Source organism: Macrosteles quadrilineatus, unplaced genomic scaffold (genome assembly GCF_028750875.1).
Source record: "Macrosteles quadrilineatus isolate MER2022 unplaced genomic scaffold, UCM_ALF_1.0 Scaffold_8__2_contigs__length_117827958, whole genome shotgun sequence".
NCBI lineage: Eukaryota > Metazoa > Arthropoda > Insecta > Hemiptera > Cicadellidae > Macrosteles > Macrosteles quadrilineatus.
Genome location: NW_026542601.1, coordinates 42,271,844 through 42,298,274, shown reverse-complemented (window position 1 = coordinate 42,298,274; position 26,431 = coordinate 42,271,844). Strand labels below are relative to the sequence as shown.

The window sequence follows — 26,431 nt, the reverse complement described above, 5'->3', positions numbered from 1 at the left end:
GCCTATCCTTGACCATTGAGCTTTAAATAAGTAATCCTAGCTAAAAAACTGCTAATCATAGTCAGGAGCAAAACTACACTACAATACAAGTTAATTAACTTAATTTTATTTTCACCCGGCATTTATATTCAGGTTTTGTGCTTGCCTTAATGTACTTTGCTGTCTTAGTAAGCGGTTGAATTAGTTTTGAAAAAGTTGGGTTATGATTTCAGAAATTACTGCTATTCTTAAATCTACACTAAACAAATCTTATTTGTCATCAAGGTAATTGGATTTCTAAAGGTCTCAAAGTTGTATTTTCATTACAATTATTACGTAAAAAACAAGCTCTGTGGCAAATTATGTAGGCATAAATACCACCACTAGGTATGTTAGTTATGTGTTCATTAGATGGCTGAAGGATATTAAAATCAAAATTTGAACTTTAGTTAGGACATTTATATGTTCATATAGTGAATCTTAAAGATTTTATTTCTACCAAAAACCCAAGCATACAATCCTACATCTTATTCAAGTAATTTTAAAAGGAGAGAGGTAAAATGATTCTGAATTGAAAATAATAGTTTTAAATTTCATTATATTTACAACAAAACTAAACAATAATCAATCATTATTTTACTGCCTATATGAGGCACCAAATGTCTTTCATACTAGTCAACTATACAGTATATTTCAATAATCCCTTAATACATCTAATGCTATTATTTACTAAACAATAATCTACTGATAAAAGATAATAATTATTCACGTAATAATATATAAATGTATCTTAGTTATTCAAACTTCCATCTACATGTTTTTTTCACTTATTTGCTTTTTGAGATCACGTCTTTGGTTTCACTATTAACTTTTACAAATATATATTTAATGGTAGTGTGAAATCTGTCTAGTTTTAATGTTTGTCAAGGCCACATCACATTTGATCATGTTGATGTTGGCGAAATGATTCTCTCTCGTGTTATGGTAAAGTTGAAGTGAGCAATAAACTATTTTGTTGTAGTACTAGAGTACAAGCAGTAGCTTATAAATGTAATATTCTACTTAGTTATAATTGAAAAAAAGAAACAAATTCTAAAAATAGTAAAGTAGGCTATCAACACAATAAGTTAACCAGGCATAAACATTGTATTTGATACATGAGAATTAAAAAATATAGCCTATATAAAGCTATTTTTGGAAAAGTAATATAGTTCAGCTAAATTACCTGAGAAAATTATAGAGACCAGGGGTGAACACAAAACATAACACTGATATTTCGTCCTGAGATAGGACTTCTCCAGAGTACGTTGAAGAGAAAACTCAATATCAGGAAATTGGTTTCCCTTTAAAATAAAAATGTATAAAGGAGTATGTTTTACATTTTACTTTACTTTCATTTTGTTACTTTAGCATTAAAGTAGTTAGTAATGCACATTAATGTAAGATTATCACTGGGTCACAAAAAAATATGTACAAAATTATAAAATATTGTAAATGTTATAAAAATAATTTACACGCACTTGTATTTTTATTATATACCATACATGTAAAAAATATATAAACCATAGACAAAAGATTATGTCTCTGACAAAGAATTTGATATTAAGTTTTAATGATTCCAACTGCAGAGCATAATTCTGCAGTAAAAAGTTGAGTTTGGGTAATGGCTCTAGGCAAAGATTGTGGTTTTTTTTAATAAAGGAAAGGTAGTTTTATTTTTGGGTCACGGTTTCTATAGATCACATTAATTGAAACAGTTTGTCTAAGATCATAACTGGCCTGTTTTAGCATGACAGTAAAGTAGATACCCTGTTAAACCTTAACTTAGACAGTCTTTACCAAACCTTAGAGGTGGAACAGATAGGATCCCAATTTTGGATGATAAAAGTAGCTAGCAATATGATCTATTGCGATCTATTATGATCACCTCATATTGAGCCAATCAACATAGATGTATCAGTAAACATTATGCTCAGCTTTTCTAAAAGTTACTATTTGATATTTTAATTTTTATTCCTAGCATCTTAATTGGTATATCGATTTCTATCTTTCCAAAACTCAATAAAGCGATAAGGAACATAAACATAAAAAAAATTGTGTAATACAAATAACAAAGAATTTCAACTAAAACTACTATCACAAATATTGGATATACAAGTAAATTTGGAATGGATATAAAGCGACGCTTATGATTATCGAATACCGATTGTTCGACAAATGTCTTGCCATAGTCTTAGAAAGGTGGGACTCCTAGAAAGTCCGACGGCCACAAGTACGACAGCGTACGTAGCCAACGAGGCGGCCATCTTGTGTCGGCCCAGCCATGACAGCAAGCCAGAGTTTCTTTGGGTTAATCTGCAAAAAATTATGATTGGTTGGTAAAAACAGTGTGTTTACGCTAAACCATAGAAGTAATCCTTAGTTTTGCATAACATTTATTTTTCATTTATTTTATTTTATTCATTAAATAAAACCTTACTGAAAAAATATTTTCTTGGACACAAGTTGAAAAATTCACATTTTGCATTGCCTATGTCTTTTATTGTAACATAACTCTCAACATATTTACTGCTAAATTAAAGAAAGTGATTGCTGGAATAAACCTAGGGGTTTTGAGTGGCTGATGAGTCTAGGACAGAAGGCTGCAGAGTCTAGACTTAGTTTACTTTAAATTTATTTTTCACTACCAAACACTGTTCTAATAGACTTACGCATATCGATAACAAAACTGTGTCTGCGAAGATTGTACAATTTAAAACTCACGATTTCAGCATGATTGCGAGAGACAAAGTTGATGACACCGGAACCTTGAAAGAAGTTTACGATTTTGATTTGGTCGCTACAGTTTTACCATGACTGCAGATGACATTCACAATTTCACATTGACCGCTGAACATTTTATTTTGCTATGATCTTGTAAGACAATGAAGATATTTCGTGATTGTGGGACGCGACCATATAAAATGTTCATCAACTTGACTAACAACACACAAATAATCTCCAACAAAGTACCTTTGGCTGGGGGAGGAGTTGGACTTTTCTGTGTACACCAGCAAGTACCTCACTTGTATTAGGTCACTGTTAGGCACCACGTACAGCTTGTGAGGAACCTCCCCAGCTAGGCTGTCCTGCGCTCTAGCCCGTGACTTGTTCTCTTCACTACCTGAACAATTAATTCATCTCTAACAACCTACCTTTGGCTGGGGGAGGAGTTGGACTTTTCTGTGTACACCAGCAAGTACCTCACTTGTATTAGGTCACTGTTAGGAACAACGTACAGCTTGTGAGGAACCTCCCCAGCTAGGCTGTCCTGCGCTCTAGCCCGTGACTTGTTCTCTTCACTACCTGAACAATTCATCTCTAACAACCTACCTTTGGCTGGGGGAGGAGTTGGACTTTTCTGTGTACACCAGCAAGTACCTCACTTGTATTAGGTCACTGTTAGGCACAAAGTACAGCTTGTGAGGAACCTCCCCAGCTAGGCTATCCTGTGCTCTAGACTGTGACTTGTTCTATACACTACCTGAACAATTCATCTCTAACAACCTACCTTTGGCTGGGGGAGGAGTTGGACTTTTCTGTGTACACCAGCAAGTACCTCACTTGTATTAGGTCACTGTTAGGCACCACGTACAGCTTGTGAGGAACCTCCCCAGCTAGGCTGTCCTGTGCTCTAGCCCGTGACTTGTTCTCTTCACTAGCTAAACAATTTAAGAAAGATAAAAAAATAGTTATTGAAATTACATGATATTATATTTGGCCAAGTAAATCAACAAAAGTTGTTTTTTATATAAAAGAGACTATTTTTACCTTGGCTCAGAGTCATTTACTTGTCTTTGGCCAGTGTATTAAACCTTTGGAGCAAAGCTAAATCTGAACAAGGGCTACAGTACAAGAATAAGAACTAACACTATTCTGGAAAATAGAAGTTGCAGCATCAGGATACAAATCACAAAATAATTGTCATTGATAGTAGTCTGATGTGCTGCCAAGTGATGGTAGTTTGGTCAAAACTTCTTGTAGGTACTTTACTGGAAACAACTAGTTTTAACCAACTAACAGATTACCTTGCTCGTTCTGGCAAAGAATGGTTGGGTGGTCAATGATTTGACACATAGCAACGACGCTGCAAGCAGACCCTAGACAGCTGTGCTTCCATAACAACCCTGTCCTGCTGTAGGGCAGACACACCAGCAGCTCACTGGAGAAGTACACTCCCTGCCCAAACAGGGCGTTCTGTGGTCAAATCAAAACATACAATACAACAACAACATCAGTAAAAACTAAACTTCTTGGCCAATTACTATATGGGTCGACTCAAACATTAAATTATATTCATGGCCGTTTGAATTTTTCGACGTGTTAATGTCAATAACAGACAGACAACTTAGCCTGGGTACAGAAGAAATAGCAGTGCGTTGTAGTGGCCCTCAGTAATAGATGGAGTAGTACACATAATCTGCATAGGCAAGCTGGGGAAGTGAAACCACAGCGATTCAATGGATGCAATTGTGACACTGCCTAACCAAATGTGACTTAGACTCCCAAAGATGAAAAATGAACAAAAAACAATGTGATTAACTAAGAAGATTATTGAATTATTCACTGAAGGATAAAATACCCCCACTGCAGCAAACCTGCCGACTAAGCGAATTACCATTTTCCTGGATTGATTTTCAATTAATCTATTAAATTAACATTTATGTTTGACGAGTGCCTAGGTTAGCTGCTACAGGGAAACTAATAAAGTGTGCTTTTTTATTAAAATATCAATAGCTTAGTATGAAATATATCCGCCAAGTTTGATCAAAATATATGCATAAACAAGCCAACTACAACATTTTACAATATTCTCCATAAGAATAACATGGGAATTTTAAATTACCAATTTTTTTTTTAATTTTCCCCGTAACCATTCACTGTACAAAAACACTTTGATATACTAAATTATTTGTTTTAAGCTCTTTAAAAAGGTCTGGAGAAAAAAAATAAATTTGGTGTTATAAGGGTAAAAAATTAGAAAACCCCATTTTTAACCCATAAAACCCCCCGTTAAACCCCGTTCCCATGGTCCGATCATGCTGGTTCGCGAACTCATTCAAGTTTATCCCGCCTTACACCTTCAAACCAAATTGTATCAAAATCGGACAAAAATTACTTAGGTTATCGTCCGGACGGACACACACACACACACACACACACACATATATATATGTAGATAGGCCTATATATATATAGATATATATTTTTTTTTATAGTTCTGTTCACTTTTTAGGGTTACTTTTTCAATGAATAAGCAAAATAATAAAAAGCAGAGTACCCTGAAAGTCATTTTTTATTTAAACTGATACGTATTTTGGCACTAAGGCCATGATCACAGTATGATTTTGAGAAAAAGGGAGAAAAAATGGATATAAAAGAAGAATTACAAATATACCTACATTCAAAAGAACACGGCGACCAAATTCTCAATATAATGCAAAAACAAAAACAAAATCCAATTCATGAAAAAATCAGACAAATCAGAGAAGAATCTTACACATCTACATGTTAAAAAATACACCAAAATTAATCAAATAATCAAAATCTATATATTAATTTGAAACTGTTTTTCTTTGTCACAGCTATTTTGAGAGAACGGCTGGGCGTATAAACTCGGTAGAGGTGTCCAAAGAAAGGTCTTGGTCTGTAGATGAGCCATCAAAAGAGAAACGTGGTAAATTCCCTTGGGGCTCTGCCCCAGTGGCCTTTAAATTCCCATCCCATGTTATTCTTATGGAGGAAAAACGGGATTTTGTCACAGCTAATATCAGAGAACGGCTGGGTGTAGAAACTTGGTATGGGTCTCTAAAGAAAGGTCTTAGTCTGTAGATGAGCCATCAAACAAAAAAAAAAACAAGGTAAATATCCTTGGGGCTCTGCCCCAGAAGCCTTTAAAGTTGCCTCTTCAGATTTGTTTACATTACCGCCATATGCATAATTTTACACTACTTTCTAATGCAACAGATGTTAGTATTTAAATTATGATTTATTGAATTTGTCAAAATGAAGTACAGTATTTGCAATGGATTTTTCTGATTTTAAAATTGATTTTCTTCTGCATCGTGTCATGTTTTGCAATATAATGTTCTATTACCAAATCAGTGGAAAATCCTAATAATATCACAGTAATTTTTGAAATGATTTCTTATGGAGTTAACTTATATCTATTGTATTGGTTGATTTCTGCCGTTTTTACCACTTCTTGGAGATTGTACGTAGGTGATATTCTTTGGCATATTGCATCCGTAGACGAAACTTGGGTTGGTGTAATTATTACAATGGAAAAGAGCGAGAAATCCTGGACAATTTGATATAGGCTAAAAATAAAACTGAATTAACACTGTGCTACATTTCATGAGCAATCATTGAAATAACCGATTTCCAAACAATGGAAACATAGAAAAAGTCATAGAACACAACCAAGTAGAAAAAATACCCCTGCCGCAGCAAACCTGCAGACTAAGCGAATTTCCATTTGCCTGATTGGATTTACACTAAAATGTCTCCTTAAAAATATCACATTTATTCCCTATTTAAATAGAATCAGTTTAACACATACTTAGGTTTGCTGCAACAGGGAGGGTAAAAGTATTTTTATTAATGTAAAATGTTAATAGTTAGTAAGAAATTAAAACATTTTCCAAATTTGGGCAAAATCTGTTAATAAACAAGCAAACTACAACAGTTTACTTATTCTCCATAAGAATAACATGGGAATTTTAAATTAACAATTTCTCCGTAACCATTAGGCGCACTACAACGCTTCAATATACTAAATTATTTGTTTTTTTAAGCTCTACAAAATAGTTTGGAAAGAAATTACAAAATTTTATGTTTTTTGGGTCAAAAATTGGAAAAACCCATTTTTACCCCATAAAAGCCCCCATAAACCCCCGTTCCCATGGTCCGATCATGCTGGTTCGCGAACTCGTTCGAATAAACGTAGGTTTACACGTTTGTACCAAATTTCATCAAAATCGGATAATTTTTGCTTGAGTTATCGCGCTAACGGACACATATATATATATATATATATATAAATATATATATATATATATATGAATTTGAACGGATGGTGTTTTTGGCCTCTAGGGACCTCAAAACGAAAAAAAAAATTGGTCCCGGGTCCAGGTCTTACCATGAGTACTACGGTAATAGCTTATTCCCTATATGGGAAATTCGCTAATAGAAATAATGTTTTTTTACAATAAAAACACTAAAAAAACAAGATCAGCTTTTTGAAAAAAGATAAGATATTTACAAATGATTTTGATGATATCTAACTGTTGTGTAGATCGTGAGTATTTCCATAATCTTTGAGTCGCCTGTAATGCTTTGCAATTGCTCGAATTCGAGCAACAGGTACACTAGTTTTACTATGAATTCAAACATATGTTATTAGCTATTTATTTATTTTAATTGTTTACATACTTTCATAACACTCATACTGTGATCATGGCCTTAGTGCCGAAATACGTATCAGTTTAAATAAAAAATGAATTTCAGGGTACTATGGTTTTTATTATTATGCTTATTAATATAGATATATATATATATATATACATGTATAAAAATTTGAACGAATTATGTTTTTGGTCTCTGGCAACATCAAAATGAAAAAGTAAATCGGTCCCGGGCCTAGGTCTTACTATGAGACCTACGGTAATAGCTACTTCCCTATAGAGAAATTTGGTAAAAAAATGTAATATGTTGTATATAAAGACAAGAGTAACCAAAATGTGGCTTTTATTTATTATAAAAATCAGCCATACTGTTGTTGGTTACAAAAACTTGAAAACAGTAACATACCAAATTAAACATCTGATTAAGAAACAGGCTTTAAACATTTTTGATCACCACATTCTCCCCCACTAGTTTTTCAAATAGGTGTAGCAAACATAATCTTTAAGATAGGAGGTCCGCCATTTCTCCTTGGACGAATCCTATCCAAGGTCATCTCTTCAGCTGGAGCTCCAGATGATGTTGGATTAGCACAAGGTCATCGTATTTACTTGTACGGACGTATTTCTTCAATACTGGACCAGGGCTAGACAACCATGAAGGTAGGGATTCTCTGTTTGTGGTTCTGCGACTATGTTTGAAAAATCTCTCATGAGGTGTACAATGAGAGATTTTAGTCGCAGTACACAATAGGGATCTGACAGAGTTAAGTGCCTCTTTCAGCACATCTTCCCATGAGGTAACTGGCAGGTTATGAGTTTTCAGTGCAAGAAGAATGGTTCTCCATATAGTTCCATTAAATCTTTCAATCTGGGAATTTCCTCTTGGGTTGTATGGAGTCATGCGACTAGTTGCCACTCCGTAGTTGTGTGGAAAATCTGTCAGCTCACGTGACATAAATGAAGCTCCTCGATCAGAGTGCACGAAGACAGGAGCCCCAAACATTGAAAATAGATCTAAAAAACAAGCAATTACTGTCGTAGAACTCATATCTTTACAAGAATATGCGAAAACAAATCGCGAGTACTCATCCACCATTGTGAAAAGGTATCGATTCCTGGTCTTTGATGGCAGAGGACCTTTGAAATCAATGTTCAGTCTTTCAAAAGGAGTCGTAGCCTTTATCAGTTTCCCTTGAAAACGATGGAATCTTGGCTTTATTTCAGCACGTGTTTGGCACGCAGATGTCATTCTTTTGACATCGTCGAGAGATTAGTTTATGTTTTTACTCTTTATCCAATGAAACAATCTGGTAATCCCTGGATGACACAGGGATTTGTGGAGTTCAAGAAGTTTGCACTATCTGAGCGTACCGAACACACTCGTGACAAAGCATCTGCCTTTTCATGATCTTTTCCAGGGCGATAAACAATGTCGTACTGGTAAGGTGCAAGTTCAAGGCGCCATCTCATTACTTTGTCATTTTTTATTCGGCTTGTATGCCTCCTATCAAACACAAACGAAAGAGCTTGCTGATCAGTATGCAGTTTGAATTCTCTCCCAATGAGGAATGGTTTCCATTTTCTTAGGGCTTCAAAGATTGCAGCGGCTTCTTTTCAACTGCGGGATATAATTTCTCAGATCTATTTAGTCCTGGAGAAAAAAGCTATCGGTCTATTATTTTGACTTCAGAGCTACATCTGAAGCATCTGTTTCCACCACGACAGTTCTTGTTCATCTCTTGGAGTAATAAGTGCATTGGCTATGTCTAGCTTCAGATTTTCAAAGTCTCTAACCGCTTCATGTGACGATGGTAATGAGCTAACTTGAGTCAGATTCCTTATCCTGTCTGAAAATTGGTGGATCCATCTATATATAAAGCCAAAAGTACCCATGAACTTTTGAGAAAACTATAAGTCACACCTCCATAAACCATATACTTAAAATGTTCGTCATGACGAGAAACCTTGCGCAAAACTATCCATTATGTCTTAAATTGCTATTTAAGGTCGTAATTCCATTTTAAAGGGAACTTTTCATATACCTAATGTTAAAAATACCTCAGCTGTACTTATTTGTTTGTTATTCTTTCAATTTATTACCTTACTAGCTCGCCCGACAGACGTCGTCCTGTCCTAATGTGGTTTTATGTCAAGGGCTCGTTCATTTCAAGATGAACTCGCTCGCATGGCTCAATAACGTCCTGGTTGAAGTTCGTTCGCTACGCTCACTCACCTTTTGGTTGCAAATTAGCTGTTGTCATAAATTTGAAAAAATAGTAGTGCCGCACCCTGTTAGTAAACCTATTAACTTTTTAATGCTATTGGACATCACAGAATCAAATTGTTTAGTTGAACCAGCTGTTAAGATTCTTTAATTAAATTTAAATATGAGTACTCATAAGGTTAACATGGGAAACCCCAGAACCACTGGGGCGGAGCCGGGTCATTCCATTTCAAATCATCCAATAAAAAAATAAAATGTCACCCATGACCTCAGATTTGGCTGAAATTTTTTTTATTTGTTCATTTGACCATTTTAATAAGATACACCAAGTTTTAAAAAATTATCTTAAATAGTTTTTGAGTTATGAATTTTTGAAATTTTGCTAAATACACTTATAACGGCGCTTCCGAGGCGAAAAGGTTCGGTGACGTTCTTATATACAAAAATCCATAACTTCTACAATATTTAACATAAAGCAATAGTTTTTTCACCAAAATGTTCAGAAAAATCAGAGGATTATAGAAAAAATACATTTGGCTAGTTATTTCTTCACATTTATATGTAATGCATTGCTAAATTTAAATTTTGAGTTATTTTTTAATTTACAAACAAAAAATCTTTAAAAGCGATTATTGACCAAAGGCATAGTAGTAACCAAAGCAATTTTTTTTTTAATTAACCCTAAAGATATAAACTAAAGTAATCTGGAATAAAATTAATGGTTTTTTACCAGCTAATGTTTTTTTTTATTCATATAAGTTACAATATGGGTTATGGCGAAGAAATCCTATGAAATCGATAACTTGACTTTGCTATCCAAGTTTAAAACCTCTAATATTCATCCAATTGCAAACAACATCTTTTAATTAAATTAATGACTTGTCAATAGTCAATACTTAAAATTTGTGCACTAACCCTTAGATATTAAATGTGAAAACATGTGTTTTAACTGTAACCGGTACCGTATACTAGGCTGTACATAAAATTAAAGCTGCAGTAAATGATAGGCTATACCAATTATGTACTTACAAAGAAATGTATTTATTATTTATACAAGGGCTTATTTGATTAGAACATTTTTGTGATAATCATAAAGGTCTTTAACAGTAGAGGAGTTACCTTAGTTTTGGATATGGGTGCGTGTGAGCCTCAACATTTTCTTACAATGCAAGTCAGCAGCTTGAACTTCCTTTTCAGGAAAATAATACATCCTCCTTGAGCCTTTAGTTGTAGGTGGATTGACACTTGAAATTATGTTGCATAGGCCAGTAAAATGATTTTGCTGGTTCGTGGGGATGTAGAAATTTAACTTTAATATAGGTACTCAATGTCTTTTTTTTCTCATGACTAATCCGAAACACCAATTGTCATCATAAATGCACAATGTAGTCAACCAACCAAGCTATTGTCCTGTTAGATTTCAGCAAAAACAATTCCTATGTAATCTTACTAATATAAATGTGAAAGTTTGTGTCTGTGTTTGTTTGTTTGTGTGTTTGAAGTTCAATCACGCATAAACCACTGGACGGATTGGGCTGAAATTTGGCATGATGATAGCTTACATTCCCGATTAACATATAGGCATATTCTTACCTCAAAAATCCTTTCGGGCTCCGCTCCAGTTTGGTTGAGCGAAGAATATGCCTATATGTTAATCGGGAATGTTAGCTATCATCATGCCAAATTTCAGCCCAATCCGTCCAGTGGTTTATGCGTGATTGAACTTCAAACACACAAACAAACAAACAAAGACACAAACTTTCACATTTATATTAGTAAGATTACATAGAAATTGTTTTTGCTGAAATCTAACAGGACAATAGCTTGGTTGACTACATTGTGCATTTATGATGACAATTGGTGTTTCGGATTAGTCATGAGAAAAAAAAGACATTGAGTGTGATATTAAAGTTAAATTTCTACATACGGACCAGCAAAATTGTTTTACTTGCCTATGCAACATAATTTCAAGTGTCAATCCACCTACAACTAAAGGCTCAAGGAGGATGTATTATTTTCCTGAAAAGGAAGTTCAAGCTGCTGACTTGCATTGTAAGAAAATGTTGAGGCTCACACGCACCCATATCCAAAACTAAGGTAACTCCTCTACTGTTAAAGACCTTTATGATTATCACAAAAATGTTCTAATCAAATAAGCCCTTGTATAAATAATAAATACATTTCTTTGTAAGTACATAATTGGTATAGCCTATCATTTACTGCAGCTTTAATTTTATGTACAGCCTAGTATACGGTACCGGTTACAGTTAAAACACATGTTTTCACATTTAATATCTAAGGGTTAGTGCACAAATTTTAAGTATTGACTATTGACAAGTCATTAATTTAATTAAAAGATGTTGTTTGCAATTGGATGAATATTAGAGGTTTTAAACTTGGATAGCAAAGTCAAGTTATCGATTTCATAGGATTTCTTCGCCATAACCCATATTGTAACTTATATGAATAAAAAAAAACATTAGCTGGTAAAAAACCATTAATTTTATTCCAGATTACTTTAGTTTATATCTTTAGGGTTAATTAAAAAAAAAATTGCTTTGGTTACTGCTATGCCTTTGGTCAATAATCGCTTTTAAAGATTTTTTGTTTGTAAATTAAAAAATAACTCAAAATTTAAATTTAGCAATACATTACATATAAATGTGAAGAAATAACCAACCAAATGTATTTTTTCTATAATCCTCTGATTTCTCTGAACATTTTGGTGAAAAAACTATTGCTTTATGTTAAATATTGTAGAAGTTATGGATTTTTTTATATAAGAACGTCACCGAACCTTTTCGCCTCGGAAGCGCTGTTATAAGCGTATTTTGCAAAATTTCAAAAATTCATAACTCAAAAACTATTCAAGATAATTTTATAAAACTTGGTATATCTTATTAAAATGGTCAAATGAACAAATAAAAAAAAATTCAGCCAAATCTGAGACCATGGGTGACATGACCTGGATGAATGGGCATGGAATGACCCAGCCCTTTGACGGATCTGCACCAAACTTCACACAAACCATCCTTGAATAATGCTTAATAATGCCTGAAAGTTTCATTACTATCTGTCGAGCGGTTTCGGAGTCCATAAAGGACAAACAAACAAACAAACATACATTGTATTTTATATATATATCCTATACTCTAATATAGATTAAAATCAGGTGTGATTATTTGTTTCTTTTACTGTATTTTGTTTATTTCAGGTTACTTTGTTTATTTTAGGTTTATTTGTACGTTGACTGCGCGTGCCGACTTTAGTCGGCGTCGCCAGCGCTCCCAGGTGGCGCGCGCTGACAAGTCGGCACCAGACCAACAGAAATATATTGAGTCAGTGTGAGCTTAGCCTCAGACTGAGACGTTATAATCGTTGCCAGCCTGCCAGCTTAGAATGCGAGCTTTACTTTGGTGTAGGTTGGTACTAAAATTTCCCTAAAATCCTGTCTGGCAATGCTTTTGTCCCGGTTTCGGGGATTTTTTCTCTTCAACCCACATTACAAAGACACTGGATACGGATCCGTGCAGTGCTGCTACACGTTTGGGTGTTTCAGTGAACTACATCCACTCTCGGGGTAACGCAGCACAGTTACCACTGCTCTTTTGTGATTCGTCAGACTGAAATATATGAATGCCAATTGCGTTCGCTGATTCGGTTGCGTGCTGGGGCTTCGCCCGCCACTGGGGAGCGTATGTAAAGTCGGCGTCAACGTGTTAACTTAACCAATCAATAGTTTTATTAATACTTATGATGTCAAACGGAGTGAAGCCCGAGGGTAACAGCTAGTATCGAATAATGGGCAAAAAATCCCAAAACTCGCTTCAATGCAGTCTGACCCTTTGGTACTGGAAGTTCCACGAGTCATTGCAATCTATCTGGATCAGGGCAGATAGACTTATCTATTCTATAATTCTATATATAATTCAGTTTTAAAAATCTTTGTACAACTAAATCTAGAGTTCTACTGGACCGATTTTATTAATTAATGGGTCGTTGGAAAGCTTAATTCGTGTAGATTTGCAAATAATTATGAAAGTTTGTTTTTGTTATGATTTATGGTGAAAAATAAAAAAAACATGTTTTCCATAAGAAATACATTGAAAACGGTGTTTTTCCCACTTTTTATTTGGGTGAGACTCTTGGCTGCCTTTTTTGAGTGTTTCCATGAGGTGTATGGTATCAATTGGTAGGAAATTTTATTCTCTTTCAGAATATCACCTTCCACTTCAGTCGATTTCCTCACTATTTAAAAGTTATTTGCAAAAAAAAGCTAAGCAAACTCCGAATTTATAGTAATGAGAAAATACTGAGTTAGGGATATTTTTGTTAAACTTTGTTCAACTAAATCTAGACTTCTACTGGACCGATTTTGTTAACTAATGGGTCATTGGAAAGCCCAACTCATGTAGATTTGCAAATAATTATGAAAGTGTGATTTTATTAAATATTTGTGGTAAAAAAGTAAAAATAACAAAAATACATTAAAAACTGTGTTTTCAAGTTTCTGTTTTCAAGTTTCTATTTGTAGCCAGCTTTGGCTGCCTTTTTTAAGCATTTTCAAGAAATGCATAGTAGTTATTTGTAGTAAATTTTATTCTCTTTCAGAATATAACATCCACTTTGGTCGATTTCCCCTCCATTTAAAAGTTATTGGCAATAATCTAAGTGATCTCCAAATTTATAGTGGCTAGAAAATAATGAATTAGATATATTTTTGTTAAACTTTGTACAACTAAATCTAGACTTCTACCGGACCGATTTTGTTACTTAATGGGTCGTTGGAAAGCCTAATTCGTGTAGATTTGCAAATAATTATGAAAGTTTGATTTTATTACATATTTGAGTTAAAACAATAAAAATAAACAATATTACATTTAAAACGCCTTTTTTTTCAAGTTAATATTTCCAAGTTTATATTTTGTAGCCAACTTTAGGCTGCCTTTATTGAGTATTTTCCCGAAATACTTAATAGTAATTTGTAGGAAATTGTATTCTCTATCAGAATATCACCTTCCACTTTGGTCGATTTCCTCACCATTTCAAAGTTATTTGCAAAAACGTTAAGTAACCTCCAAATTTATAATGGTGAGAAAATACTGAACTAAAGATTTTGTCGTTAAACTTTGTACAATTAAATCTACAGTTCTACTGAACCGATTTTATTAATTAATAGGTCATTGGAAAGCCTAATTCGTGTAGATTTGCAAATTATTATGAAGTTTGATTTTTTAAAGATTTACTAGGTGAAACCCGTCAAAGTCTGACAGTTGCTGTTGAGGTTGCAAGCAAGATCATTTGACTATAAATCGATGATAAATAACTCAATTTTTTTTCAAATGAGGGTTGTTTCATGTTTGTGATTTAGCAGTGTGCTTTAGGTACATCAGATCTTAATAATCATTAATCAATAATTCAAATGGAAGCTGGTATTTCACTGAAGGTTCTTAGGTAAAAAAATAGAATAACGTAATTAGAATTCAGTAAATATATATAAAACTAAATTCCATTTCCATGATATAATAAAATTTATGTTTTCTGATTGAGCGAAACAGTATATCCTTAACTTAACTGATTAAAACTATCAATATCTCAAGTGAAGGCCTTTGAAGTATTTAAAGACCAAGACCTATAAAATAACTTAAAATAAAATTTGAGTTATGTATCATTGAATGCAGATGAGTACTAGAATGATTATAATTTTATGGTTGATTCGTTATTCAGCAGTATGCTTTAGGTAGGATTATTAATAAGATCGGAATCTTAATAATCAATACGGTAGCTCAAATGGAAGCTGGTATTTCACTAAAGGTTTTTAGACCAAAACATAAAGGGTAATGTAATTAGAACTGCTAAAATACATCTTTAATTGAAGTAAAAAATATTTAAAAAAATTTTGTTGAGTAATACATTAGATAAATTAATAATGATGCTTGATGACAAATATGTGCTTGCATAGCTTTATTTTATGACCAAAGTTGAATTGAAAATGAAAATCGGGCTGGTAGAAGAGCCAAACAAACTCGAAAAAAAAATTAACTCCCATAAGAAATGTACAGGGACGCACTTTGTGCATAACTCGAAATACACGTCTAAATGAATGCCGATGATTGTTGGCAAATCTGTGGTGCTTCCATACCTTTAGTATAAGGCCAAAATTATGAAAATCGGTCGGGTAGAAGACCTTTAACCCGACTCGGAATAGAAAAACCAATACTTTTTATAGATGGCAATAATTGGTTTACCAGTATGCATAATTTAAACATACGAAACATGTGTTAATCATTTAACAGCTTATTGTTATATTGTTATTTAATTGATTTTTCTTTGATTAAATGTTGTTGTTAACAATTTGCATTTGTGTTTAAAGTGAGTTCCTTATGATAAGTATGCGATTCTAATGTTATATGCTTAATCTGTACCATTAATATTAGTGAGTAATGTTGTGTATGGATTTCACAACCATTTATTATTTTACTAGAAACCGTTGTATTTAACCACAACGGGCTCTGTTGCTAGTATAATATAAGTCACATAATATATACGGTAATATAATAATATATAATCACCACATAATATATGATTTATTTATGATATGAGCCTACTTATTCATAAATATTAAACCATCTGTGCACCCAAAAATTGTCAACATTTTCTCCCAATTTTTTTGCAAGGTTTTAATTATTTCGGCTTTTTTGGGTAGGAATCTTTTGATGATATGCTACAAGCCGCGATTGCAGAAGATTACAATGATGTTCTGGAATTGTTATTGATCCAAAGTCTCATGAGAGGTTTAAACTTTTAACTGGCTCTAGCTATTTTAAGGTTCAACCACAAAATTAAAGAAAAGGTTTTCAAAACTTTATGAAGATTTTCTATGAACACCCTCATACCAAGGTTGGTTTTTTTGGCAACCTGAATTATAATGTTCAGTTTAGCAAATACTGCCAATACGTAGCTGCAGCAAAAAGTGATGTCCATATTGATTGTTCCAGATAAAATTGTAAGTTTAAATTTTCTTTTATTGATAGTGCACACATCAAAGTTGACCGACACTAAATATATTCTCTTTCACATAAGCCATTGTTTTCTAAGTTAAACTATTGCAATTGCCCTAGAAATTATTGACTTCAATCAACTAACACCCTATGTTGCTTTAAATGTAAACACATTATACCCACCTTTGTTAAATGCTGCTGTAATCCATGATGGAGGATTGAGTGGAAATTATCCACTCGGCTGCCGTGGAAAGCGTACAGAGAACCATGACGTTCCTCCTCCTTCTGCCATCTTCGCTCACTTGCTGACCCCTCGTAACTTAACCTAACTACCAACGAAGGACGAGGAGGCGCCAGCTCACACGAGACCAATTGTAAAACTTCATCTACCTGTGGATACATCACAGTATATGTTCACATTATAACATATTAGTCGTAAATTATAACTAAAAATTGGTACCTATTTTCCTTCGTCTACAGCTCAATTTGTGGTAGCTTGTGTTACGGCCGTTTTGGCATTAGGCTATAGTGCCATCATCAGACGTGGAATATCCAGCTGAAGTAGCGTCGTCATAGTTAAAACACACAACATGAATAACATTTTACATTTACAAAAATACAAAGATCAAAAAGGCCTGTCACACACACGGTACCGGTTGACATTGCCGTTTTCTGAACTGGGTACCAACTAGAGGTTAATCCTGCATCACAAATTGAGCTGCAGACGAAGGTAGATACCTATTTATAGTTATATCACAGCCCAGGGGCTAAAACACGAATTTTAAAAAATTTTACAATTCAACCCATTTTACTATTAAATAAACCAATAACAAGAAGATTTTGGATTGTTCACACTAAATACTAGCATTTGCAAACATTTTTCGTAACATTATTTTTTAAACACCAGATAAGATTTAATAATACCGAATCTGCATGTAAATTATGTACTCTGTGTGGCTTAAAAGAGTTGTTTGAAGTAAGCTCCGCCCTAGGTGTTTTAAATTTTATGAGTTTACCAACCAAAATAAAGTATTCATAGGGTAGGCATTATTCATTTGGAGGTTTAAAAAGTAAAACTTCTTGGTTACCTCTGATTGGTTCACGGTTGACAGTGAAGGTTCTTTAAGTTCCAACAACACCCAGTACAAAAGTAGAACGGCTGGTTTTGCCAAGATAGAAGATTCTAGGTGATGGAAAGCAGGTATAGACTCAATAGCATTCATCTGGAAAAATACATTTGAAACAATTGACTTTATGAATTAGTAGGCTGGTATCAACGCCTGTAGAGTTGGTTTGCACCGGCCAGCCTGTTGCCATGGTAATAACAAACAAATATAACATAAACATTGCACAGACGCTTCATTATAAATTAGTGCAACAGCTGTTGCGGGACAGCGGTGTTGCCACTTTTGTCTCGCCACGGCCTTGTATTAGAGGAGGTTATGCTGGTAGGCCTATTCATTTTACAATAGAATCAACAGTAGTATTCCCAATTAGTCTAATTAGGTTAAATTAAAATTGCATATGATGTTGTTTAAAGGGTTACTGTACCACAGATATTTCCAACCTCTGATTTGTGAAACACAAGTACCACCTTGTTTTTGGATCTGGAAACTGAATCTATTTCAGTTCCTATTCTAGAATCTATTCCAGTTAATGCTGTAAATACTTTCAACTGAAATGGCGACCATATGAAGGTAGGTATTTTAAGCCAAATTTGAATGGAGATGAGTGTAGGATGAGTGGCAAATCTTGTCCAGTTCTTACAGACGGTAGCTGCTACATGTCAAGGTTAGCATATAAACCGAGTAGCCTAGCATCAGGATTAACACAATAGCCTAACTGAACATAACTTCAAAAACAAAAAATAAAAAAGACTGGAATTTTAAATACCATTTATTATACGGGTTTGCAAACACTTAAATATTATTATTAATATGAATTTTATATTTATTTTATTTTAATATTATTATTATGAATATTATTGGAGGTCTTTCTTCCTCCATGACTTGTCTTTCCAAAGCTACTTGTCTTTCACGTCATGATCGTCTTTCCACCTCATGCCATGACTCCGTCGCGTGGTCGGATCAACCATTTAAATAAATGATCCTGGCAACTGAAACAGCTGATCTTAGCCAGTAAAAAATCTATAAAGATTATCTTACTTCATTCTACACTCACTCTTCACTGACATTGGGTAAAATTAAGGAGTCGCCATCTACTTGTGCTGGCGTCTAGTTGTACCTGATGCATTTTGGCGACAAGCGTCTAGTTGTACCTCGTCCAAAATCTGTAGATACAACTTAACGGTGGCGCATGCGTCTACTTGTCTCTACGTCTAGTTGTACCTATTAAAAATCTGCAGGTACAACTTGTCGGGTACACCACTGTCTAGTTTTACATCTACGTCTGCGTCTAGTTGTACCTAAGACTAGTTGTACCTACGTCCAGTTGTACCTACGTCCAGTTGTACCTACGTCCAGTTGTACCTACATCAAGTTATACCTACGGCCAGTAGGGGGACCCAGATTTATCACCTTGTAATTTAGTAGGATACATTGAAGTGTTTTGTAAAATATTAGTCATTGCAAGAATAAAAAAAATTGCAAATGTCTATGTTAGGCTATTCTTATGCATAAAAAGTTAACTTTTGTAATTTGCTTGTTCATATACAGGTGTTTATATAAAAACTGATTGATTTTTAGCTTTGTCTCACACATCCTGTCATTCTACACTCATCTCCATTCACACTTGGCTTAAAATACCTACTATGTATGGTCGCCATTTCATTGAACAGTATTAACAGTATTAACAGAGGTAGAAACTTCTAGTTTTCATTATTTGTTAGGAAAACTCAACAGTTTTTATAATCAACTGTTTTGATAAGCAGTACCTTCTTACATTGTTGTGGGATGAAGACACACAAAACAGTAACATTTTGTTAACAAATCGTTGGATTGGTCGTGACGGGCCCATACCTTGGCCACTGAGATCGCCAGACATTAACCCTTGCGATTTTTTTGTTTGGGGATTTGTTAAATATCGGGTTTATGCTAACAAAGTTAGACAGCTTGGAAGAAATGAAGCGAAAGATCAGAGAAGCATTTGATGAAATTGATGTCCCAATGTTATTATTTTAATCATTTTATAAATCCTGTTGGCTACTAATTACATTTTTTAATTTTAGAATAATTCTAATAATGCTTAGTCGCCTAAGCCTATCTGTTTTGGCTCCCTAGAAATAACTTACTTACTTAATACTTGAAGTGTTGCCACTGGAAGCGCTGCTGCGCCGTGGACGTCAGATTTTTTTGTTTTTTGTTTTTTTCCTTTTTATAGTTATGGATCTGCCATAACTTGGCGTTGGTTTGAATCTTATCTTACAGGCAGGCAGCAGTATGTCACAATTGATCACATAAATAGCCATAACCAATTAATTACTTACACTTCCTCAACGAAAATTGTTAAGTATGGTGTCCCTCAAGGATCAATATTGGGGCCCTTATTATTCTTAATTTACTTAACTGACTTCCCCTCATTGATAGAATCTCCCAATCGTGTTTGTTTATTTGCTGATGACATCAATATAAAAATATCCAGAAATTCAAATGCTGATGTGGAAGTCTCTTCTTTTGTTGAGCTTACCAAATGTAACCAATATTTAAATGAAATCAATTTATTACTGAATACAATAAAAACTAATTATATAAATTTTTCTTCAACAAGCAAAAATTCACCTGAGTTTAATATTTTTATGGATACAATTTTACTAAATGAAGTTAAAACAATACAATTTCTTGGATTGCATATAGATGATAAATTTAACTGGGACAGTCATGTTGAAAACGTTTGTAATAAAGTCAACTCAGGCATACATGCATTAAGACAGATGTCAAAATTTAGTAGTTTAAAAACCTTAAAAATAGTATATCATTCCCTAATTGAATCACATATTTCTTTTGGGTTGTGTCTTTATGGGGGCACATCAAATTTTAACCTAAATAGCATTCTGGAACTTCAAAAAAAAGCAATTCGCATTATGTTAAAACTAAAGTGAAAAACATCCGCAAAAGAGCAGTTTAAAGAAATAGGAATTATGACTGTTTTTAGCTTATACATTTATCAAATAGCCCTTTATATTAAATCAAACCATGAAAGATTGCCAAAATTGAACTCTTTTCATACATATTCAACCAGAAAAGGTAATGAATTGGCGTTCAACAGACATAATTTATCGGTTTATGAAAAAATTCCATCTTATAGTGGTGTTAAATATTTCAATAGCTTACCTGACAATATAAAAAATATAAGTAATTTTAATTCATTTAAAAAACGTTTGAAATTATTTCTCACCAACAGACCCTTGTATAAATTAGAAGATTTTTTCCAACTTCCTGAAATTTGATTTTTTTATAATAACAATTTTCTTTGTAAGTAGTATTAAGTTTAATATTGTGTTTTTATAACTGACTCCATTCTGTACAAAATGTGCAATATGAATAAAGTTATTTTGATTGATTGATAAAGTCTACAATTTTATATAATGGTGATTCCGTTAATATATTCTTCAATTTTTCTTTGAAGGATTCCATCGAAGGTTCTTCCTTAATCTCATTTGGTAGTCTATTAAAAATGTTTACACACTGATAGTGAGGGCTATTTCTTGCTAAAGTTGAATTAATCTGAGGTACATGTAAATTTTTCTTCTGTCTCGTATTAATGTCGTATTAGACGTTGAAATTTTGAATAAAGCATTGGGGAGATTTCTTAACTGTTACTGCTGCTTCAAATATGTAAAGAGACGGAAAGGGTAAAATTTGCAGTGATTTAAAAAAAGGTGCACATGGTGTTAAGTAATGTTGCTTACAAATTGTTCTAACTATTCTTTTCTGTAGGATAAAAACTCTCTTTGCATCAGGGCTATTTCGCCAAAAGAGTACGCCATAGGCTATTACACTCTGAAAGCACCGATAGTATATTTTTAGTAATACTTCTTGATCAACTATGTTTTGGAGTCTTCTTAATAAGCAGAATACAACTTTCAAACGTTTTATCATACTATCAATATGTTTAGTCCAGTGCAAATTTTCTGTAATTGTAATTCCAAGATGTTTGGTACTATGGTTGATTTTGAGGCTATTTCTATTCATTTTGAGTAAAGGTGAACAATTTGGAATTTTCCTATTGTAAAACTGAAGAACATTTGTTTTGCTTTGATTTAGTGTTAATCCATTTGAGCTGCACAAAGAAACAATCCCATTTACTCCCTGTTGAGCTTCATCAATTACTTCTTTCATAATTTTTCCTGTAAATAGTTGACTGATGTCGTCTGCAAAGAGCCAAATGTTACCCTTTGTCACTGAGCATGGCAGATCGTTAATAAAAAGCAGGAAAATTATAGGCCCGAGGTTCGAACCTTGGGACACCTGTGTTTATTGAAGGAGAAATTTTTGACTTGACAAATTTTGATGTCTGGTTTGAATCTGTATATTTTATAGAAACTACTTGAGTTCGATCTTGAAGAAAAGACATTATACAATCTAAAGCTGTATTTCTTATTCCCATACTAATTAGTTTATTGTTTATGTCCAAATCTTGGTTAAGTTTTAAGTTGAGGTTTAAACAAAAAGCATCAATAGATGATTGATTTATCTTCCTTTTAACTATATACTTTTTTTATAGTTTCATTTTTGTTAACTTTAAAAGACATCATTAAAAAACAATGGTCGGACAAAAATGTAGGTCTAACTTCAGTATTACTGACTTCTATTCTGGGGTCAACCACAATGTAGTCTAGTAAACTACTAGATTCATTTGTTATTCTTGTTGGATGTTTAATTAAATTTGAAAGTTCATAAGAACAGAAAACATCATTCAATGCTCACATATTATAGCTATCCTCCATACAATTGATATTAAAATTCCCTGTAATAATTACAGGAAGGTCAAATTTACAGCTCAACATGCTCATTTTTTCGTCAAGTTATTCAATAAAATTGTCTAAGTTACTCTCATAAGGTGGACGATATATTGTCAAGACAACAAATTTAAAACCTAAGTTGTAACTAATCAGTGTTGCACAGCATTCAAATTTTCCCTCTAAGGCTCGAGTTCTTACATTCAATATTTGATGCCTTCAATAATGGTTTGTCATTTATCAAAATCATTACTCCTCCACCCACTTGGTTCACCCTACAATAGGTGGCAGCAACTCTGTACCCCTCTATTTTAAAACACTTAACCTTTTCATCTGTAAGCCAAGTTTCAGCTACACATAAAATCAATTTTCTTAAAAATAGATCTTACATTAACAAAACCTATGCTAAGTAGGCCTACTTGCCTAGATTTGATCATTAGCCTAGGCCTAGGCCTCACTAGTTTTTTTGACTATCAATGGAAGCCACTGACCTTTTTTGTAAGTATTTGTTAACCAAAATACCTTCAGGCCAAACTTCAGATTTTGCCAAGATTTCTGAGTACCTATTCACTTGGTATTCCTATCTTGAAGGACGAGTACGTTGGGTAACGAGTCCCTAGTTTCTCGCAAATTACATCATTCCCATTGCAAAGGTTTATAACAAATGCATTTACATCTTCAGCAGAAACTTCAGGGCCTAGTCTTGACACAAAAAGCCAATTTATTCTCTTTATTACGTTTAGGCTTTCATTTCCTGCAGCTTTTCCAATAATTGGTTTAGAAAGTCTAGTTTTCTTCTGAATTTCATTATTTACATTTTGATAAATGTTTTTATTTCCAGGTTGAAACTTTTTTCCAATTTCCGTGATCTCACAGTTTTCCATGAATCATTCAAAGGATAATTGGACGTTTTTTTTCTTCTAAGAAAGTGCATATAATAATTATAATATTATAGAGGTAGGTCCTAATTAGGTTATAAGACTATGCCAATTAATTAATGACTGATGTCAACTCGTTCCCCACGCACAGGCTTCGCCTATGTACCCCTATTCATTTCCACAAATTATGCAATGCTGTAATTATTGTTTTTTTTTATGATAAGTTGCTTTTGATTTTATTTATTTGATTCAATTTTCTTATTGTATTTTACAGGGCAGATTCCAGTAAACAATTCGCAGAGCTCGATTAATTTAACAACTTAAAACAAAAACATTCAACGATAGTTATCCGGAAAAATATTATACTAATATTTGTTTTATGACTTGATTTCCTACAACAAAACTTGTACGGTAGGTAAGATAGTTGAACAAAGTAAACTTGCACTACAAATGTAAAGATGGTTGTAACAAATGTATGAAATTGCATGATAATGTTTAGTATCCTAAATAACATTTTAATCACCGATTCTAAGTTGAAAAAAAAATAATAAGTTGAATAAATACCAAATAATTTTTCAAAGCTTCCCAATTGAACGGAACACGAAGTTTCTGATTTAAATAAGGGTATATCATTAAAACTATGTAGGCCTACTCATTCAGTAACCATTTAAAAAGGTGATAAATCGAAGGGGAGATACAACTAGACATAGACTACAAGGCACAAGTAGACGTAGGTACAACTAGACATAGGTACAACTAGACCCATCCATATTAGCTGGGCGATACAACTTGACGGTGGCATACATGTCTAGTTGTACCTACGTCTAGTTGTCACTACTAGTTGTACCTCTTAAAAATCTGCAAGGTACAACTTGTTGGGTAGGCCCCCGTCTAGTTTTACCTACCACTGGTTGTCCCTAGGTCCGAGGTACAACAGACGTACGGACAACAAGACGGCGGTACAACGAGACGCGGTTCCAAATTTTTAAGCTCTAGGTGACATCCCTATCTCAATTAATTGATAATTGATAAATGGCTTGACCGCAATACTAGTGACCGTGTGTGTGTCAAATATCTTTTTTAATAGGGTACAGTAATACACTAGTGTTAGTGGTAAGGAGATAAATTAAGAAGATCCCTGAAGATGCCACACAAGGAAAAATGCATAGGGTGACTCAAAAATCTTACACTTACCTACAACAACTCAGGCAACAACCACAGAGGAAAATATAATATAAGAAAGTGCTTGTCATGTTCGATGCCGTTTGAAGTGTGGGAGCGGGACTTGGCCAAGACTTCAAATGGTCGAGATAAGTTAATAATAATTCTGTCTTCTGGGTGGATTATTCTAAAAAACAGTCTTTTTGAGGTGTAAAAACAGTCTTCAACTAGGCCTGTTGAAAAAATGTAGGCCTAATCGACAGTAGTTAAAAATGGAATTAAGAAACTTACCAAACCACCAAAATCTTTGTTTCCATCTTTGACAAACATCGGTGGATACGGTCGTAGGCAGGAGTCATGCTTGTAACTCTGACTGGCGGCTACAAATAAGCTCCATTTCAAGTCTGCAGCCACTAAATCCCTCTTGATGAAAGAAACAACAGTTTGAAAGTGATTGGTTTCATCTTCGGTCATTGAAGAGATTTCAGTTATGTCTGAGCATGTAGATTGCTTGGATTGCAGCGTATTGGTCGGGTTGTTAACAACTGCTTCGTCTTCCATTTTCTGAAAATGTAGCTTTAGCTTAACTGTAAATCCATAAATACCCCCAGCCGCAGCAAACCTGTAGAATAGGCAAATTGCCATTTGCCTGATTGGATTTACACTAAAATATCTCCTTAAAAATATCACATTTATTTCCTATTGAAATAGAATTAGGCCTAACTTAGTGGTACCTATGTGGTATTTGTTTACTTTAGGGGCTTCTAACGAATTTTGAAAAAAAAATGTTTAGCCTAATGTTTCTTCTCATTAACTTATTTGGCCTATTTTTGAAAACTTTTTAGCTACATTCAGCACTTTGGGGGCAAAAGCGCCTTAAAATAGCAAAAAGTGCTAAAAATTTTTGCACAAAAAAGTGCATTTTTGTTATATTTACTTTTAAGTAATGTGTTTTTTCTATTATTTAGGACATTTAAAGGGGTACACTTCCATATCTGTTGGCACAAACAACAGAATGAAAATATCGATCGATATATCGTTTGGTTGGTTAGGTAACCTTCAATAGGATAGGCCTAGCCTATCCGAAATCAAATATTCAAAATAAACTAACCCTAATTTAACTTTTTGTTTTTGAATTGCTGGAAATGAGACCTACCTTGGACTATGCTTGGACTAATATAAAGTTTAGACAAATTGAAGAATCTAAGCTAGGCTACTCAAAACTGGCAGAAATTGACAAATCCATATTTTTTTACTGTTGTCATAAATAAACCCAAACAAACAAATAATACTCAATCCGTTGACTTTTCTAACAACTAACAAGCACTTTCAAGTTTAAGCAGATTATTTTGACAATTGAATTAATTATTGACAATTTGGATGGGGAAGGGGAATACAATACAGTACTAATACTACTCTGTTACTAGTAGGTTTAGGACTTAGGTTAGGGTTAGGTTGTATCCTGTAGTTTGCTATCAGCTGTGTAATATTTACAGATTCTGAGGAAAAGCAAGAATGTAAATATACATTGATCATAGATGGTAGGGGTAGGTTAAATTATACGTATAGAAGTATACATTTCACACTAATCCACCACGAATACGCATTAAGATACGCATTTGAAGGTGAAGATGTTATAATAAAACGTTGAACTTTAAAAAACTAGATTTTATTGTTGCCTAAGTGGGTAAGATGTAAGATGTGTGAATAAGACAAGCGTTTACAGCCTGAGCTGAGCCTGACTGATCACTTACTTATTGCAATGGAAAAAACTGGCCACGGCCACTGAAAAAGAAGAACCTGTTGATGACTGCGTAGAAAACTAG

General features: G+C 33.7%; 1 protein-coding gene across 1 annotated transcript; it reads right to left on the bottom strand.

Annotated features, from left to right (window-relative positions):
- Positions 1–568: 568 nt before the first annotated feature.
- LOC129000347 (protein mono-ADP-ribosyltransferase PARP16-like) lies at positions 569–25,989 on the bottom strand. Its single transcript, XM_054427310.1, has 9 exons — positions 25,762–25,989; positions 24,897–25,169; positions 17,738–17,872; positions 16,833–17,039; positions 4,047–4,215; positions 3,530–3,680; positions 3,174–3,320; positions 2,992–3,138; positions 569–2,334 (listed from the first exon to the last, which is right to left on the bottom strand). The coding sequence occupies exons 2-9, from the start codon at positions 25,164–25,166 to the stop codon at positions 2,172–2,174; spliced, it is 1,389 nt and encodes a 462-aa protein (XP_054283285.1). The 5' UTR covers positions 25,167–25,169; positions 25,762–25,989; the 3' UTR covers positions 569–2,171.
- Between the last annotated feature and the right edge of the window lie 442 nt (positions 25,990–26,431).

Coding starts and splice junctions, on each gene's coding strand:
- LOC129000347 (XM_054427310.1), bottom strand. CDS start 25,166: ATGGAAGACGAAGCAGTTGTTAACAACCCGACCAATACGCTGCAATCC. Junction 17,873..24,896: donor ACAAAGATTTTGGTGGTTTG/GTAAGTTTCTTA, acceptor GTATTTTTCCAG/ATGAATGCTATTGAGTCTAT. Junction 4,216..16,832: donor TACAGCAGCATTTAACAAAG/GTGGGTATAATG, acceptor ATTTGACCACAG/AACGCCCTGTTTGGGCAGGG.